Source organism: Pelodiscus sinensis, chromosome 20 (assembly GCF_052426305.1).
Source record: "Pelodiscus sinensis isolate ZL-2025 chromosome 20, ASM5242630v1, whole genome shotgun sequence".
Taxonomy (NCBI): domain Eukaryota; kingdom Metazoa; phylum Chordata; order Testudines; family Trionychidae; genus Pelodiscus; species Pelodiscus sinensis.
The window spans coordinates 15,992,053-16,009,114 of record NC_143071.1 but is presented as its reverse complement, the minus strand read 5'-3'; the positions used below and the strand labels follow the sequence as shown (position 1 = coordinate 16,009,114).

Here is a 17,062-nt window from a genome sequence, read left to right as displayed (position 1 = left end):
TTCATTTAAAAAAAACTTTGTATCTTTATCAGATATGAAAAGAGCTCTCGTTTTATGAAAGTGGGCTATGAAAGAGATTTCTTGCGGTATTTACAGAGCTTACTTGCAGAAGTAGAACGGAGGATTCGAAGAGGCCATGCTCGTTTGGCCCTGTCACAGAACCAGCAGTCATCAGGTGTAAGTACAAAAGGAAATATTGAAGCAAAGATCTGTTCACTATAGATTGAATTTGCTGCTTTTCAGATGGTCCTTATGTGATTTACCACTGATCATCAGGAGCCAAAAATATAAAAGGTTATTATGACAAGAAGAACGTCTCTTCTCTTCACTTCTGTTTTCCATAGATAGCTGCAGCTTTTTCCTCTGTACTCAGAATGATTTCTATTAACATACGCACATAGTTCTCCTGTTGCTTTTGCTTTCTTCTGTGTGGTTAAATAACTAATTAGCAGGATAGTTGTTACTTGACATGGATGATGGATTTGCCTGATGCAAGGCTCTTGTTTAAAATAGCATTTTTAATTTCACTAGCTTAGGACAAGGGTATATTGATTTTAATGGGTGATCCTCCTTTCACTGTATTCCCGGGAGAGTTATACTCTATCCTCTTAAATTAATACCAAGAGTGAGCTCTGAATTCTACTTTGATAAGTCTGTTAATTTTCTAATGTTCTTAACAAAATATTCTCAACCAAGGGGAGTTGAATTCAGTATGCTGGGTGTCAGAGTAGATTTGCATTCCTATTTGGACAGGGCATTTAGAAAGTCAGTTTGATCTGGTCTGCTCCTAAAACTTAATTGATTTATAACTACATTGCTCGTGGCTTTGAAAAATTTCACACCCTGTGCAACATTAGATAGATTTCTTTTGTAGATACTGCTAGGTTGATGGAAGATTTCTTCCATCAACCCAGCTACTGCCTTTTGAGGACAGATTTTGTAGAGTTGGGAAACCAGTGTAAAAGGAATACCATTACCGTTCTACTGTCATAGTGGATTACCCTCTGGTTTACATTAGCAAGGCCTGGGTTCAGCAACCTTTTCTCAGCAAAGAGCCAAACTACATCAAAATTCAGAACAAGTGGTCAACAAAGAGCAGTATAAGATTGCCTCTTTCCATTACTGAAAATATACAACTTAATGTTATTTGTAATTGACATGATGATTAATAATAGCATAAATGAAACGTACTCCCAGACTTTATTTAGTGGGATTTCTGTTGCTGCTGGGGGTGCAGTTTGTGGATATAGTGTTGCAGGAGTCAGGGTTGGGATGTATGAGGGGCTCAGGGCAGGGAGCTGGGTGTGTGAAAGGTGCAGGAGACAGGGCAGGGCATTGGGGGTGGGAAATAGATTATGGGGGGAGAGGGAGGGATCCTTGGGGCCAGATTACCTTATCTGGCTGGGGCTGGGCTGCTGTACCTGGGCACCAGTGGCTGGACAAGGGCTGGGCCAAGATAGCTGGAGCCAGATTGTGGCCTCCCCTTCTACCTGTACTGCAGCAGGGGAGAGGGGAAACACCACCAGTCTTTCTGCAGCCAGATGGGGACTGGACCATAACGCCTGCTCCAGGATCGGGGCCACTGACGGGGGGCTTGGCCCTAATCTGGTTCTTGTTGGACAAGCTTCATTTTAAATAAAGTTAAATATTATGTCCAACACAAAAGGTTTCAACATTGTCTTTCTTTATGCTAGGAGTGGGTTGGGGGCCATTGACCCACAGAAAAAAACCACACAAGTGAGAAGTCAAAAAAACCCTACAAAACCCAACCTTCAGTGATGACTCCCAACTGAAATCACCTCACTTCCCTAGAATTCGAGCCCCATCGTGGGGGTCGGGGAAGCAGGGAGGACTGAGGTTCAAGGGCCTCAAGCCAGATTAACTCTTCTGGGGTTACAAGCTTAGTGGATTTTCTGGGCCTCCCCAAGTTCTGGGGTGGGATTTAAAAAAAAAAAAAGGTTCAGTGTGTGGAATGCAAATGGAGATGTAGGAGGGGGTGAGGATGCAAGGTCTAGGTGGGAGTAGGGGGTGCAGGAGTAGGGTGTCTAGCCATGGAGAGTGGGCAGGAGCAAGGAAGGGGGCAGAGTCTAGCCAGGAGAGGAAGGTTCAGGAGGAAGCTGGGAAGTTGGGTGTCTGTCCAGGAGAAAGGGCGCAGAAGCAAGTGAGAGCACAGGAGCAGGCTGGGGGGTAGGGTGTGGGGACAAAGGGAAGGGGTGCTAGAGCAGGCTGGGGATAGAATGTCTGGCCAGGATAAAGAGGTGCAGGTGTAAGGTTAGGGGTGCAGGGTCTCAGTGGAGGATGAGTATGGGATCTTGGCTTGGGGGTATGAGTGGGGGGGCTGGGGTCTTGGCTTGGGAGGTGGGGGAGTCACTTACTTGCTTTTGCAGTGCTTTCAGGCTCCCATTGGTCCGAATCTGGTCAATGGGAGCAGAGGGAAAAGCCGCCAGGAAGTGTGTGCCTGTGCTGCTGTCCCTCACCTGGGGGAAGGGAAGTGGCAGCCCCGTTTCTGGCTCTGGCTTCTTCCCTGCAAGCTGGATCCAGTGGGGAGGCTTGGGGATCTCTTCTCCTCTCTCCTCTTCTTCCCCCCCCCTCCAAGGAAGCGGGAACCGGCACTTCAGTCTTGCAGGGGGCTGTGAGGCTGGAGCACCAGCATGGGCTCCCTGCTGGGGGTGGGCGGCGGGGGAGGAGGTCCTGAGCTAAGCTAACAGTACCTAAGTGGTTTAAGATATTCTCTATTGGGCTCAAGGCACTGTCAGTGGCATACCTCAATAACATTTTTATCTTATAGGTGTAGGGTTGCTAATTGGAGATCAGGTCACACATTGACATAGCTCTGTTCTCTGAACTTGGTATTTAGTTATGATTATTTGGGGGGAATAGTTTGATTTGAATATCTCTACCCACCTTTTTGGAAGTTGTATTGTTCATAAGCTTTCCCCCAAAAAAGAAGTATGCCGAGCAAGAAGCATTTGAAGGACATTCTCTGCAGAGGGCTCTGTATGACTTTCAGTCAGGAGCTTAGCTCATGTTCCACTCTGCTTTTGCTCTTCTCAGGGGTCAAATGTTAAGAATCAGGAGTATTCTGTCCTCCTTGTGCTATCATGTTAAAACTCAGGAATTACAATCATGTTTGATGCCTTCAGAGAAGCAGGATTATAATTGAGTAAATTGACTTTTCCTAACACTAAGTGATAGTACAAATTGTTACAGCTCTTGGACTAATTTGTAGTTAAATCTATTTATCTGGTATCAAATATGCTATTCTAGAGAGAACATTAGGGCTGTGTATGTTTAAGAAACTATCCTTAAACTATCCTTTGAGTAGGAACTGATTATTTTTATGTTTAGCAGGCAGCTGGACCTGCAGGCAAAAATGAAGAGAAAATTCAGGTCTTAACTGACAAAATCGATGTACTTCTACAACAGGTAAAAATCACTTTCTAACACAATTATTAATCAAATTTTCAAATTAAGAGACTGACAGGATATTTATTCTCCTTTAGATTGAAGAATTGGGCTCTGAAGGAAAGGTGGAAGAAGCACAAGGAATGATGAAACTTGTTGAACAGTTAAAAGAAGAGAGGGAGTTGCTGAGGTCTACAACTTCAGTAAGTAAAACCTGTGTGGGTTCTGTTAGGCTTATTTCAAGGCTCAATGCAACAGCAGAACTTGGCAAAATAGGTGTGCAAGTTTATGTAATCAGGGGCTTTAAAAGTTACAACAACCAATTATTGCTTTCTTGTTAAATTTTGGTTTCTCCCATTCAAACTTAACAAGCTGAAATATTGCCCCTTATGAGAGCCCAGCCCGTATTTCACTAGTGCATTTAATAATTTAAAATGCCAGTTAGTCTTCTTCAGTATTCAATATTGTGTACTTTGTTAGGTAATTACATCTTGGATTTAAATTGGAAGCTCGTTCAGTTTAGTTTTCCTTACCAAAACTAAGTTGGAATTGAGAGTTTAACTGTGTATTGGTAATTTATGGGAGATGAAACAGATGCTTCATATAGCTATGCTTATATAGCTAAAAATTAGGAAGTCAGAAAACTCATTCTAAGTTGATGTAGAAGCCTGAAACAAACGGATTTGGAAAATATAAAATTGCAAGACCACAGAAAATGTGTAATTTTAAACCTCCTGTATCTCAGCATTGCTTGGGCCAAAATATCTGAAATTTGAGAATATTTGCAAGCACCCTTCAGAAAAAAATCTCCAACTAGATCATGTACAGTTGATAAGTTAGTCACCTTCTGTATCCCAACGTGGCTATGCATCGTGCACTTTAAGAAACACTAGTTGATATGTTGATGATATACCTAATGTTTCCTGCATGTATCAAGGAGCAGTGAGTTTAAAATATTTGTATTATCGTTGGCCATTTGAATTTGGCACCCATTGAAATGAATTGAGCAATTAATCTCTCGTAGCTATCTTGCTGACACTCTGAAAACTGTTAGACATCACTGAATCAGTTAACCTTCAAAACAGTGTTTCTTCTTAACTATAACAGTTCAGAGACTAGAGTCTCGTTTTTTGCTAAAAATAAAGTAATTGAAGTTTGACATCTTTCCATTGCCATCTCTTACCTTCCCTGCTTCTCTAGTTCTTTAAACTCCTCCAATGAGAGAGAAGCCATTTTAAAGACTTTTAGAGGAAATCAGAACTCTTGCTTGAAATGGAGAGGTGGCTACAGCTTTTATTGTGAGGAAGACACTTTGGATGTTTGATTTAAACCAGAGTCAGTTCAAGGATCTTTAAATTCCTGGCTGTCAGCAGTTTCTCTTCTTTAAATCTCCCCCATGACTGCCACATTTCAGGGAATGTATCTCGAGAGAACCTCTTGGTTTTCTCTGTAATTATCTTCCAAACTACTAGATCTAGACCTGCTTGATTCCTGGAAGGTTGCATGTTTAAAGCTGAATCTGATTAAGTCTGTCTTGTGTGATGTTGCACTTTCATTAGTTCTTCTTTGTGTGATGTCCCTCTGGGTATTCCACTGTAGGTGTTAGGCTGTTCCGGTACCGCAGACTGGAGATTTTTCCAGCTGTAGTTGGTTGGGCTTTGTGCATGTCATAGGTGTCTTGTGGTGTTCATGCCTTACCATATCAAGAGCATGGCCCAACCTTCCTCAGTTCCTTCTCTACCATCCTCTGAAGCAGACACAGCTCTGCAGTGTTCTTCTCTTCACATCCTTGAAGACGAAAAATACATAGTTTGTTTAAGGGGAAGGAGGGCTGAATGTTAGGTTTTTTTTAAAAATAACAGACTTTTTCTCCTCAGTTTTTATAGTTAGTGTATATATAGTTGCCCCCTTTTTCCCTTGGTTTCTGTTTTTACCAAACCAAAAAGAAAAAGGTGAGCCAAAGACCACCACCTGCCATTATGATGCTGGGATTTCCAGGTTTCAAAAAATGGAACACTTGTTGCAAACCCATGCCCATCTCCACAGCCATTCTGCCTGCGTTCACTGCCCTGGGGAGATGCACATCCCCCAAAAGTGCTCTCATTGTAGCAATCTTTCTGCGAGAGCTAGGCGTGACAGGGTCTCAAGAGGATTCTTATGGAGAAGTCCCTTCAATCACCTCAGCAATCACATCAGATCCTTTCACACTTTTTGACAAAGGATAAAGCCCAGACTTCCAAAGTCTCTAAGAAGCGGGCTAGCACCCCTCCAGGTAGGGATTCTCAAAGAGAATTTCCCCAGCAAAATCATTCTCCTCGATTCTTACCTCGAGACAGAGCAAAGAGGATACCTCTGGCACTGCACCAAAACAAGCCTCAATAGGCACCAATTCAGAGTTTAGGTACTCTGTGCCACTGCTGGCACCAACAGTGCCATCTCTTATGCTGCTGCTACCAGCACCATTTCTCCCACAGTGCTGAAAAGAATGGCTCGCGGCACCATCAAAGCAGGCAGTTTCCGGACTATGGTGATGTAGGGGACTCATCAGCACTGCATTTCCCCACTCTTCCGCACTGACGAGTCACCAGGTCAAGCTTCTGACCGCCTGTGAATGTCACCCGCTGTCTCATTCCATAGTGATCCTGAGGCGGAGGAGTACAGGAGCAGATTTTCATTCTAGCTTTCCTCACGTGTGACCTCCATGGCAACCACACAGCGTGAACCTTCTCGACATTTTGCATGTTCAGCTGTGCAAGGGGCAACCATGGCCATATCCACCTGCTCCTTATTCCATGCAGTGACTCCAATGGGTGAATAGAGGGCAGTATTCAGCCCCCTGTGCTCCAGCAAGGAGTGCTTTGACATCTCCACCATCAGTTGTGAGTATCCCTCCCACAGACATTCAGATGGAGGAGGGAGGTGCAAGTTTATGATGACAATTTGGAGACTCAACCAGTGAAAGTTTTCCTGCCTGATCACTCTTCATTCCTGGATAAAGCAGTGATTCCCACAGCTACCCTCAAATGACCTGAAACAGTTCTAGGAGTTGTTCCAAAGGGTGGCCACAAACCAGGAGATACTACTCCAGGAAGTGCAGGAGAAGCAACACAACTACTCCAGATTCTACAAACCAAGGAAGTGTCTAAGATTGCATTCCCTGTAGATGAGGCTATTATGGACGCATCAGCCAGCATATGACAGACACCTGCCTCGGTAACACCAACCAGTAAATGGGCTGATAGAAAATTCTTCGTCCCAGCAAAGGACCTAGACTTTCTCCTTTCCCACCCTTAGCCTAATTCCTTAGTTGTTGATGCTGTCCACCACCATAACAAACAACCCCAGTACAAGATGGCCTCACAGGACAAAGACCATTAGAGACTGATTTATTTGGCTGAAAGATATATTCCTCATCCACACTGCAGCTCTGAATAGCCAGCTATTCAGCCCTTCTGGCTAATTATGACGTCTCCAATTATTCAAAGTTGGAGGAACTGACAGAACATCTCCCTGAACAGAAATACCCTGTCCTAAAATCCGTTATGCTAAGATGGACAAGCCATAGCTTGCATCTCACTCCAATCAGCATTCACTGTAGGTGACTCAGCCACTTATGCCACAAGTGCTATAGTCATACAACAAGCATCCTAGCACCAATCCCCTGGGATCCCCATGGAACTGTGCATTTAGGTGGAAGACTTGCCATTTGACAAACAAGTTATTTTTCGCCAAAACTGACACGGTCTCTCATACAATGAAGGACTCTCGCTACCCTTCATATGCTTGGCATGTACACACCACCAGCCAAGCATAGACATCACACACCATATCAAGGCCTAAGGAGACCATGTTCAAGTCTGGGGACTATAGAATAGTCAAGTAACCAGTAAGAATTAATGAGGTTAATCGACTATTCAGTTAACAAATATTTAACATCTCTGTCTTGAACATTTTCATTTGTTTGTCAGAATCTCCTATCCTGCTCTAGTTATTGCCAAGATTTGTTCTGCCATTTTTACACCCTCTTGTGGTAAACCTGACATCCTGAAGTTCTTCATATATTCTTATAAATTTCTCCTTTTATGAATTTAAATGATATAGTTCATGTTTAGAAGTGGTGGAATGTATGGGACTACATTGAAATCAGTGACAGTACACCTGCTCACTAAGCTTGATTTTGACCTTGTCATCTTCAGAATGCTTTGCAGATAGTAACAGCTTCTCACCATGTTCCTGTCACTAAGCGAAGGTTTATTGCCATAGTTTTTATTGTTGGGGAAAACTGAAATAAACAGGTTGGGCTCGTCTACATTGGCCCCTTTTCCGAAAAAGGCATGTTAATTTCAGAGATCGTAATAGGGAAATCCGCGGGGGATTTAAATATCCCCGCGGCATTTAAATAAAATGAAGTAGGAATAAGATCCTCCGGAAAAGGTTGCTTTTTCCGGAGGATCGGGGCCAGTGTAGACGCTCTTTTCCGGCTTTTCTAAAAGCCGGAAAAAAGCGGCGGACATTTTTATTTAAATGCTGCGGGGGATATTTAAATCCCCCGCGGATTTCCCTATTACGATCTCTGAAATTAACATGCCCCTTTCGGAAAAGGGGCCAGTGTAGACGTAGCCGTTAAATGTCTACTCCCTGGCCACAGAGAGAAGCTGGTGTTAAAAGTTAGATTATAGCTCAGTAGTCCCAGCTCTGGAACTATGCTCTCACTGTATTTTTTGTCTCCATGAGAGTCAGAAGCAAAATGCACATAGGAGAAATGTATTAATGCTATACAGGAATAATCTCTTGAATTTGGTCTGTAAATTTAGTGTAATGAGTTTATATTGCAGCATGTCTGTTTTGAGATTTTAGATTTTTCACACTGTGTTCTTTAAAAATAAAAGTCCACCTTTGAAAGCCTCAGACCCAGCTTTCTTTCTCTGTTTCATTGCCATATCTGTAGATGTTTCTTTTTGGGCATTCCATTGTCAGTCTCGACCAGTTTTTCATAGTCTAGTCTTTTGTCCTTTGCAAGGTAGAAATAATATTGATTATCCCCATTAAACTAGCTCTAGAACCGTGGTCCCCAACCCTGGTGCCCGCGGGCCCTTTACATGTGCCCGCGGAGCAATCTGGACTGGCCCCACCCCTGGGAGTGCGGCAAGTGCCAGCCCTGGGCGCATGGCCGGCCCCGGGTGCGCCGCGCGTGCCGGTGCCGACCCTGACCCCCGCCCCCGGGTGTGCAGCGCGTGCCCTGGCCCTGGCCCCCGCACATGCCCTTGCCGGCCCTGGCCCCGGCCCCAGCCCCGGGGGCGCCGCGTGGAACCTGGGCAGCCCCTGCCCGGGATCACAGCACATGCCGGTGCTGACCTTGGGCGTGCGGCCCATGCTTGGCCCCACCCCCAGTCACGTGGCCGGTGAGTGGCCCCGCCCCCATATGCGCAGTGTGTGAGTGGCCCTGCCCCCAGGCGCCCGGCAGCCCCAAAACGTTGGGGACCACTGCTCTAGAAGCATATAATATGCAGTAAGAAAATAAATATTTTCCAAGTTTCACAATTAAGTACTTATTGTAAGGTGTAAACTGCTTTTAATCTGCACAAAGCATTAAGCATGCAAAATTAAACATGCTATCTCTCGGAGTTTGTGTTCTTTTGACTTATTTTTCATATTCGGTATAACATGTAGGCTATTTCATATTTGTGCCAAACTAAATCAAGTACTGGAAGTCTCCTTTTTAAGACTGAAATTCATAATTTCGCGATCTTAAAAGAACAGTTGATAAAATAACTGGCTCCAGTTTAAAACTTTTCTGTTCTTTGTTATAATCACTACCTTCTCTTCCAGACAATTGAGAGCTTTGCCGCTCAGGAAAAGCAAATGGAAGTTTGTGAAGTCTGTGGAGCCTTTTTAATAGTAGGAGATGCACAGTCCAGAGTAGATGACCACTTGATGGGAAAACAGCACATGGGTTATGCCAAAATTAAAGCTACTGTAGAAGAATTAAAAGTGAGTATAACCTGTGTAATTAAAGGTAAACTTAAACCATTTAAGAACCAAATCGTTAGCGGAATGCTTACATATATAAACTCATCATCCATATTTTGGCAATCGAGCATTGACTAGTGTTCTGTGCTATTGTTTAGCTCTAATTTATCCTTAAACGTTTTCTAAAAGCCCAGCAAACAGTGTCAGTGTTTGTAATGCTGCTAAGCATAGGCATGGTTTTTGTTTTAACTCAGTGGTCTCCAACTTTTTTAACTACAAGATCACTTTTTCAATTTAAGTGCAATGTAAGATCTACTTCAAGCCCAAATACCCTTGCCCCACTTCCTTCCCGCCCCTTCTTTGGGGCATCACACTGCTAGCGCCATTTCCCTTCCTTCCCCCGCCCTCACTCACCAGGCTGGGGTAGGGGGCTGGAGTGCAGGCTCTAGTCTTGGGCCAAGTGTGGGATGGGTTCTGGGCTTAGCTCAGAGTGGGAGATTGGGGTGCAGGAGGGGTTTCAGGGTGCAAGCTCTGGGAAGGAGTTTGGTTGCAGGGGGACTCATATCTGGGGCAGGAGGTTGGGTGCAAGAGGAGGGTCAGGGCTGGGACCAGGGATTCAGAAAGTAGGCTCTGGCTGGACACTTAACCGAGACACCTTCCAGGTGGTGGAGCAGCAGGGTTTAGTCAGGGTTACCCCTGCCCTGGCCCTGTACCACTCCTGAAAGCAGCTGGCATGTACAGCAGTGGTTCCATGGAGCCATGTACTTTCTTGCATGAGTACAGTAAAATGGTGTAACAACATTAATTCTTTATGAAGAGCTGATAAACCTTGGCTAGGTGTAGGCGCTTATAGGGTATATCAATAGTCATACATTATTAAGCAGTATTGCAAGTGCTGTTCCATGTGTTCAGCTCAGTGAATGAAAACAGAGACCCACTCACAATAATATTGACCTTCTCTGGTTCAGCACCTATCAGGTGCCAAGGGTGCCAGACTAGAAAGGTTCAGCCTCTACTAGAAAATTTACCTGGTGTTGCTCAGGTCCTTAACTCAGTTTAATTCTTGTATTTTGGATAAGAAAATAATAAAAATGAACATGGTTCATTTGAATCATTGTTCTGAGGTGGGGCTTGGGATAAGGAATTCAGTATGCCGGCTGCCCCAAGGACAGACAACTACCCCAGCCCTTTCTCAACACATCAGTTGGAGAGGCACTTCTTACCTGGCCCCATGGTTTCTGCAGCTGAAGCAGTCATAGGTGGGGGAGGGATATATGTCCCCTGGCTGGGGCAGACTGCCAGCAATGTTCCTGTATGAATCTGGGGGTGACTGGGAGGTGGGAGGCTCAGGGCGGGGGCAGTCCAGGGCAGGTTGAGGCATGTACCCAGCCAGCTCCCTTCATCTTCCCGGCAATTCTGTCTGTCTTCTGCATGGTTTTATGAGAATCAGTCCCATTCCAGGCACATCCCATTTTCTTGGCACAACCAAATCCTTACCTTAATTTAAGTTATGCCGAGAGGAAGATGTATACCAAATTTTTTATACCATTTAGGAGGAGTTCTTGAACAGACATACTCTCAAATTTATACACCTACCTTAATAAAAATAACTTTAATACTTTAATAGATGTCATTATAAATTCCTTTGAAGATTACTACTTTTCTTAAAGGTAGGTCTTAAATTTTCTCTTGCCAAAACGACAAAATAATATTTATTCTACAACTTTTATCTCTTCTACAAATCCTGAGTCTTTGTGGATCCCCAAGTCTCTTTTCGTGTTAAATTTGTTTTAAATTTTAGGTACTTCCTAGGTGAACGATCTACCTTGATGATCAAAGGACTTGTCCACCCGACCTCCAAACACTTTTAAATGGATTATTTTTTGGCAATTTAGTGTAGTTCATTCATACCTAATATACCTCCTCACCATTTTGTAGCATAAATTAGGATTAATGAATAGTGTCTTCTGAAACAAAAATCATCCTAATTAAATCCTTACTGTGAACACTTCTTTTTGTAAGGAAAAGTTAAGAAAAAGAACTGAAGAACCTGAACGTGATGACAAGTTAAAAAAAGAGAAACAAGAGCGAGAAGAGAGAGAAAAAGAAAGGGAGCGTGAAAGAGAAGAGAGGGAAAGGAAGAGACGGCGTGAGGAAGAAGAAAAGGAAAAAGAGAGGGCTCGTGACAGAGAAAGACGTAAGAGGAGTCGTTCCCGTAGCAGACATTCAAGCAGAACTTCTGACAGAAGATGCAGCCGGTCACGGGACCACAAAAGATCAAGAAGCAGAGAGAGAAGGCGAAGCAGGTAACTTAATTAGGAGCCATTGGCTTTTTATGTGAATTTATAGTTGTATTCCATGCATGTGAGAAATTCTAAACTGTATGATTTCAGGCATCTGTACCAGTGTAAAGGAATGGTTACTGTCAAGAGTTTTGTTGGCCAATCAAGTGAAGGGTTCTATGTTAACTCAGTTGCATTTCTCTTTCTTGCTGTTTGACCACTTTTGAATACCACATCCAGTTAAATCCAAAAATTCAGGGCATGTTCTAGGTATTTCCCCATATTAAGCAATAAGATCAGTGTGGATAACGGGCATATAGAACCCTTGGTATAGGGAGGAGGAAAAGTGGGACAAAGGTGGGGGGTGGGGCGGGGATACTGAGCCCTTAAAACAGACAAATTATCTGAAAAAAAAAAAATTTAAATAGCTGTCCCTTGCTGGCCCAGTGGGGTTATAGCTGTCTTGGACTCCCATCTCAGGTGAGGGGCAGTGCTGTGGGGCCAACCTGGCAGCACCCCAGCTGCTCTGCCCCAGGGCTTTCCCAAGTCCGCCGCTGGTCCGTTTCAGCAGCGGTGGGACTTGGGGAAGCTGTGGGGCAGAGCAGCTGGGGTGCTGCCGGGCGCTAAGCCTGGGGTTGGAGGGTGGCGCTGCGGGACCAACCTGGCAGCACCCCAGCTGCTCTGCTCCGCACCGCTTCCCCAGGTCAGTTTCAGCAGCGGACTTGAGGAAGCAGCGTGGAGCAGCTCCAGTTGTCCAGCTGGCAGGAGCACTTCCGGGTTCCAGTTGCTGCTGGACTATTGGGAGTGCCAGACCACTGGATGCTGGACAATTGGAGTTTTACTGTAGTAAGATTTGGCCTACTGATGCAACAAAGGCCTTGTGTACACTTATGGTAGTGTGAAGATTACAGGCACTACACATCAAGCAGCAGGTAGCTGCTGAATCTTTTCTTCACTGCCTACCTCTGATGAAAACCTTTTGCTGTGGCAGAGAGAGGCTACAGCAGTGAGACACTACACTGCTAAAAATTAGAGTCTAGATTCAGGAGACATTATTGCGCATGGAGAGGGCCACCATGTGTAGTGTATCCCCCAGGTTCAGGTGTGTAGGTGCTGTACTCAAATCAGCCATACTTAACTCTCTAGTTTATACCCATGCTACTTGGTGTGCAACAGGTGTAGTTTACATGTCACTTACGTGTAGACACAGCTAAAGTTTTGCCACTCTTTAGTGGTATATAAAGGCAAAATATGTAGCCTTATTTATGAAAACACTTTGTTTTTCTATATTCGTATATTTTCTATATCTGTTCTGTTTTTGTACTGTATCAATACAGTCTAATTTAGAATATATTATAATTCACGTCCAACACCAAATACAGACTTTATTAATAACCTAATTTTGTACTCTAAAAGTTAAATAGTAAGAGAGTCAGAACCAGTGAACAGAACACATCTTTTGACAGTTGATCTAAAAATATGGAATCAGAGGAAGCTCTAGGAGTTGTCATTATGGATCAGGCTGTTCTGTCTATCAAATCCAATATAACTTCTCCAAAAGTGGACAGTTTTTGTGTCAAAGGATGAATCAAAAGAGAAACTACTGTGTATTAAAACTCACCTTCATATTGTAAATTGATGAAAACACTGATTTTTATATATGTTGATGATTTTAAGCATGATAGTTGACACACGCTTCCATCATAACGTTTAAGTATTTTTTTTTTTAAAGCTCTGGTTTAAAAATCCGTATTAAAGCTTTTCTTTAGTAACGTGTGCATATGGCTGTTTAAGTGAAGAAGGTAGAGAAGAGAAGGGTGGACAGAGAGGTTAAGTATTAACTAGGGATGTTAAATAGTGTATAATTGGATAGCTGTGTAACCACATCAAATTTTAGCTGTTACACAATTATTCAATAGTCCCCAGAGGTGGGATGGGCAGCCAGTTTGCTCCCTGCTCCACTTCCAGGGAGCCCCCTACTGCCGCCTCTAATACACAGGCAGTAGCCCCTATCCGCAGGGTACTCAAGCTCCCCACGAACAGAGGCTGTGGCAGCATGCCACAGAACAGCCTCTGTCCATGACAAGCCTGTGCCTGTGGCAGATAGAGGCTACTCCATGGCAGCAGCCCCTGGCCATGGGGGAGCCAAGCTCCTTGTGGACAGAGGCTTCGCTGGCATCCACAGAGCAGCCTCTGTCCGCAGCCAGCCTGGGCCCGCCATAGACAGAGGCTAATCTGTAGCAGCCTCCTCAGTCCCCCTCCTCCTTCTCGTCCCCTCCCCCTCAACACCACTCCCTGTTGCCTCTTTGGGAAGCAGCAAGTGGGGAGACAGGCAGTTCTGCAGAGAGCCAGTTTAAAAGCCAGCTCCCCATGTGTATTTGCTCCTCCTCTGCTGCCCTTGATGAAGGCAGCTGGGGGAAGGGAGGGCAACTCTGTGGGAGCCAGTACACCCGGGAGGCTGTTGAGAACCATCTCCCTGCATGTACCGGCTCCTGCCTCTTCCCCCTCCACTATCACCATCTGGGCTGTTGTCTGTATGTTGACATTCCTTGGTATTGACAAATGTTCCTAGATGGAGAGAGTTTATAAGAATGAGTTGGTATTCCACTTAAATATTTAACCTTTTCTTAAAAGTCAACATTAGGAGAAAGTGATATTCTAGTGGCAAACTAATAAAAAAATTGTATTTGGAATTGTAAACATCAGCTGATATTTTCTCTTTCAACTACTAAATGTAAGGAGTCGAGATCGACGAAGAAGCAGAAGTCATGATAGGTCAGAGAGAAAACATAGGTCTCGCAGTCGGGACAGGAGACGATCAAAAAGTCGGGATCGGAAATCCTACAAGCACAGAAGCAAAAGCAGAGATCGAGAACAAGACAGGAAATCTAAAGAAAAAGGTTAGTTTGTGTGAGATCTTAAGATTAACAGAACTAATGTTATCCCAGAGACTACCTATTCTTTCAGTCGTGCTGAAAAATGCTCTTGGGATCTCTTCAGAGATTTGTAAGCATTCTATATGTTACACTTCATGATTTTTGACGCATTCTTCCCTTTGTCTTTATTTTCTCCTTGCAAAATGTTTCACCTACTTTGCCTAGTATTGTAATCCTCAAAAACAAGCACACTACTGTCAGTTTTCAGAACATTCACAAGGATTTTAGCCTGTTGACACTTGCTGGTTTTGGCTTTGGAAGACCCCACACATCACTCTAACTCACTAAATATATCTGATGACATCTTCTATATGGCCCTTAGAAGTTAGTTCTCCTTATTACCCTCGGGCACTTCTGCAAATCCTTTAACTAACTTCCCATATGGTTATGTATTTTGTTTCGGTTTTTTAGCAGGACAGTCTTATGACATCTTCATTCTCTGTATACTTCAGTCATAACTTCTTAATCTTCTTTGTCTAATTAACATAACCTTAGTTTTCTGAGACCTTTCAACATCATTACCATATTAGGTTGTGACTCCGTCTGATTTCATAAATGAAGCAAGATTTGGAATGTTGATGCTTAATTGTTTTATGTCAATATATCAGCGATGGATAACCAAGGCTAGTGAGTGACTTCATGAGTAGCTCTCTCTCTGTGGACTGCAAGATTGAAATCAGGCATGTGCACTATCCATGACCCTGAGGAGAAAATTAAATACATTACACTTGATTCTCCTTTATCATGCCTTTTCAACACAGTGATCCATTATTGGGGGAATTTTTATCGTAGCAAAAGTAGCATAAAGTGCAGGGAGTACACGGTTCTTACAATGTTGTATGCAGTCAGCATGCACCTCATACATGCCCTTGCTTTAAATGTGCATCACTTCTCATTTTGCCAAGGGCTGCTTGACCCTCCTCTCTGTTGTAGCCCCTGCCTTCATACCACCCCTTCCCTCAAACTCAGACCAGGCTCTTTCCTGCCTCTTCCCAAGAGCACGTCTCCTCCCCATTGCTTCCCCTCTCTCCCAGCACATCCAGAGCATCATAAATTGACTGATTGACAGAGCTCCGGAAGTGCTGGGAAGGGAAGGGGAAAGCATAGGTAAGTGCAGGGCCCCCTACTGTGACACAGGCACGGGGGAGGGGGAGGGAGCAAAAGGGGAGGTGCATGAGCCACACATAGAACTCCAGTGGGCTGCAGGTTGCCCGCTACTGCAATATATGCTATGTCAATTTCCAACACTCTTGTCATCTGAAGAAGTGGGTTTTGCCCACAGAAGCTCATACCACCATCTACATGTTTTGTTAGCCTTTAAGGTGATACTAGACTATTGTTTAAGTTTTTTCCTGTTAGACTAACTCGGCTACCCCTCTGAAGCTTTTGAATAAAATTAATGTTTAGAAGGTGGCTCTCTTCCCTTTGAATAAGGATTACTCCAGCACATCTGTTAGATTGTGCTGTGCTGCTAGAGGTTCTGTTGTTTATAAAAGATGTAAAAAAGGGGCAGTGACCATTTGTGAATATGAAAGATCCATAGTACTTTTGAGATGATCCTCATATCCTAGCAAAATGCCCGTTTTTAATTTTAATTTGGATGCACCATTTGAGTTTTGTGCTTTCAAACAGTTGACATATTTCACCATCATTTCACTGATGGAAAAATGATGGGTAATGATGAAAGTTCAGTAAAATTATACCTATATGTTTGTGAAGTACTTGGAGATCCTCATGGGTAAACAGTGCTATATAAATGTGGATTATATGATTGCCTATTTGCCCTATTCTTATTTTTCAATTTCTTCATTAAACTCTGTGGATTGGTTCCCAAATATGATAACACTTCAGATGTTTTCTTGCCTTGCCTAACTTTTTTTCTAGGCCAGTGTACCTTTTTTATTTTACTCAGATGCTTTTCAATATTTGATTTCCTTTCCAGTCTGTTATGCCTAGTTGAGAGCACTCTGCAAGCCTGTATGCTTTACTGCTTGCTTGCTGACTGTTGCACAGTCAGGTCTAGTGCTAGCCATGTGTATGCCCACCTGTAATTTTCCTACCACTTAATATGTCTGTATTATTTCTTTGATCTAGGTTAAAAGCAGATTTTTGGTATTCAGTTGGAGAAGTCCTCTTTCATCCTTCTCTAATACTGTGTGTATACTTACAACTTTATGCATAAGTTCCTCAAATTGTTTCCACTTTTGAGGTCTCAATTAGGCTTATAAAGCTTCCCAGTTCTTAGTTTTGTAATGGGGGTATAGTGATTTCATTGAGTTTAATTTTGTTGTTGTCCTCTTTTGGTTTGCTACTTACTATCTCCTTCCCCCACGACTCCAATCAAGGTCATCTTAGCTCCTGATAACTTTAGGGGTGTAGTATTACATAGAGGAAATAATAAATGATTGTTCAGTAAACCATCATAGTATTACTAAACAGAATAGGGTTGAAGAATAAGCCTATAATGTT

At 43.5% G+C, this 17,062-nt stretch overlaps 2 protein-coding genes across 6 annotated transcripts in view; one reads left to right on the top strand and one right to left on the bottom strand.

Annotated features, from left to right (window-relative positions):
- LUC7L3 (LUC7 like 3 pre-mRNA splicing factor) overlaps nucleotides 1–17,062 on the top strand; it is a 41,360-nt gene that overhangs the window by 18,010 nt on the left and 6,288 nt on the right. For 4 of the 5 annotated variants that reach the window (XR_012896868.2, XM_014574624.4, XM_006125100.4 and 1 more), the window contains exons 4-9: nucleotides 33–177; nucleotides 3,349–3,426; nucleotides 3,504–3,608; nucleotides 9,235–9,396; nucleotides 11,398–11,681; nucleotides 14,397–14,557. Coding sequence is in view for 4 of the 5 variants with exons in the window: in XM_014574624.4 (XP_014430110.1) it covers nucleotides 33–177; nucleotides 3,349–3,426; nucleotides 3,504–3,608; nucleotides 9,235–9,396; nucleotides 11,398–11,681; nucleotides 14,397–14,557 (935 nt within the window). In the remaining variant the exon portion in view is untranslated. The remainder of the gene's footprint in view (nucleotides 1–32; nucleotides 178–3,348; nucleotides 3,427–3,503; nucleotides 3,609–9,234; nucleotides 9,397–11,397; nucleotides 11,682–14,396; nucleotides 14,558–17,062) is intronic. The other variant, XM_025185682.3, reaches the window with a different exon arrangement.
- LOC102450715 (ankyrin repeat domain-containing protein 40-like) overlaps nucleotides 4,688–17,062 on the bottom strand; it is a 38,789-nt gene continuing 26,414 nt past the window's right edge. The window contains exon 5 of the mRNA XM_075903792.2: nucleotides 4,688–5,193. Within this exon, the coding sequence (XP_075759907.1) occupies nucleotides 5,143–5,193 (51 nt within the window). The 3' untranslated portion in view covers nucleotides 4,688–5,142. The remainder of the gene's footprint in view (nucleotides 5,194–17,062) is intronic.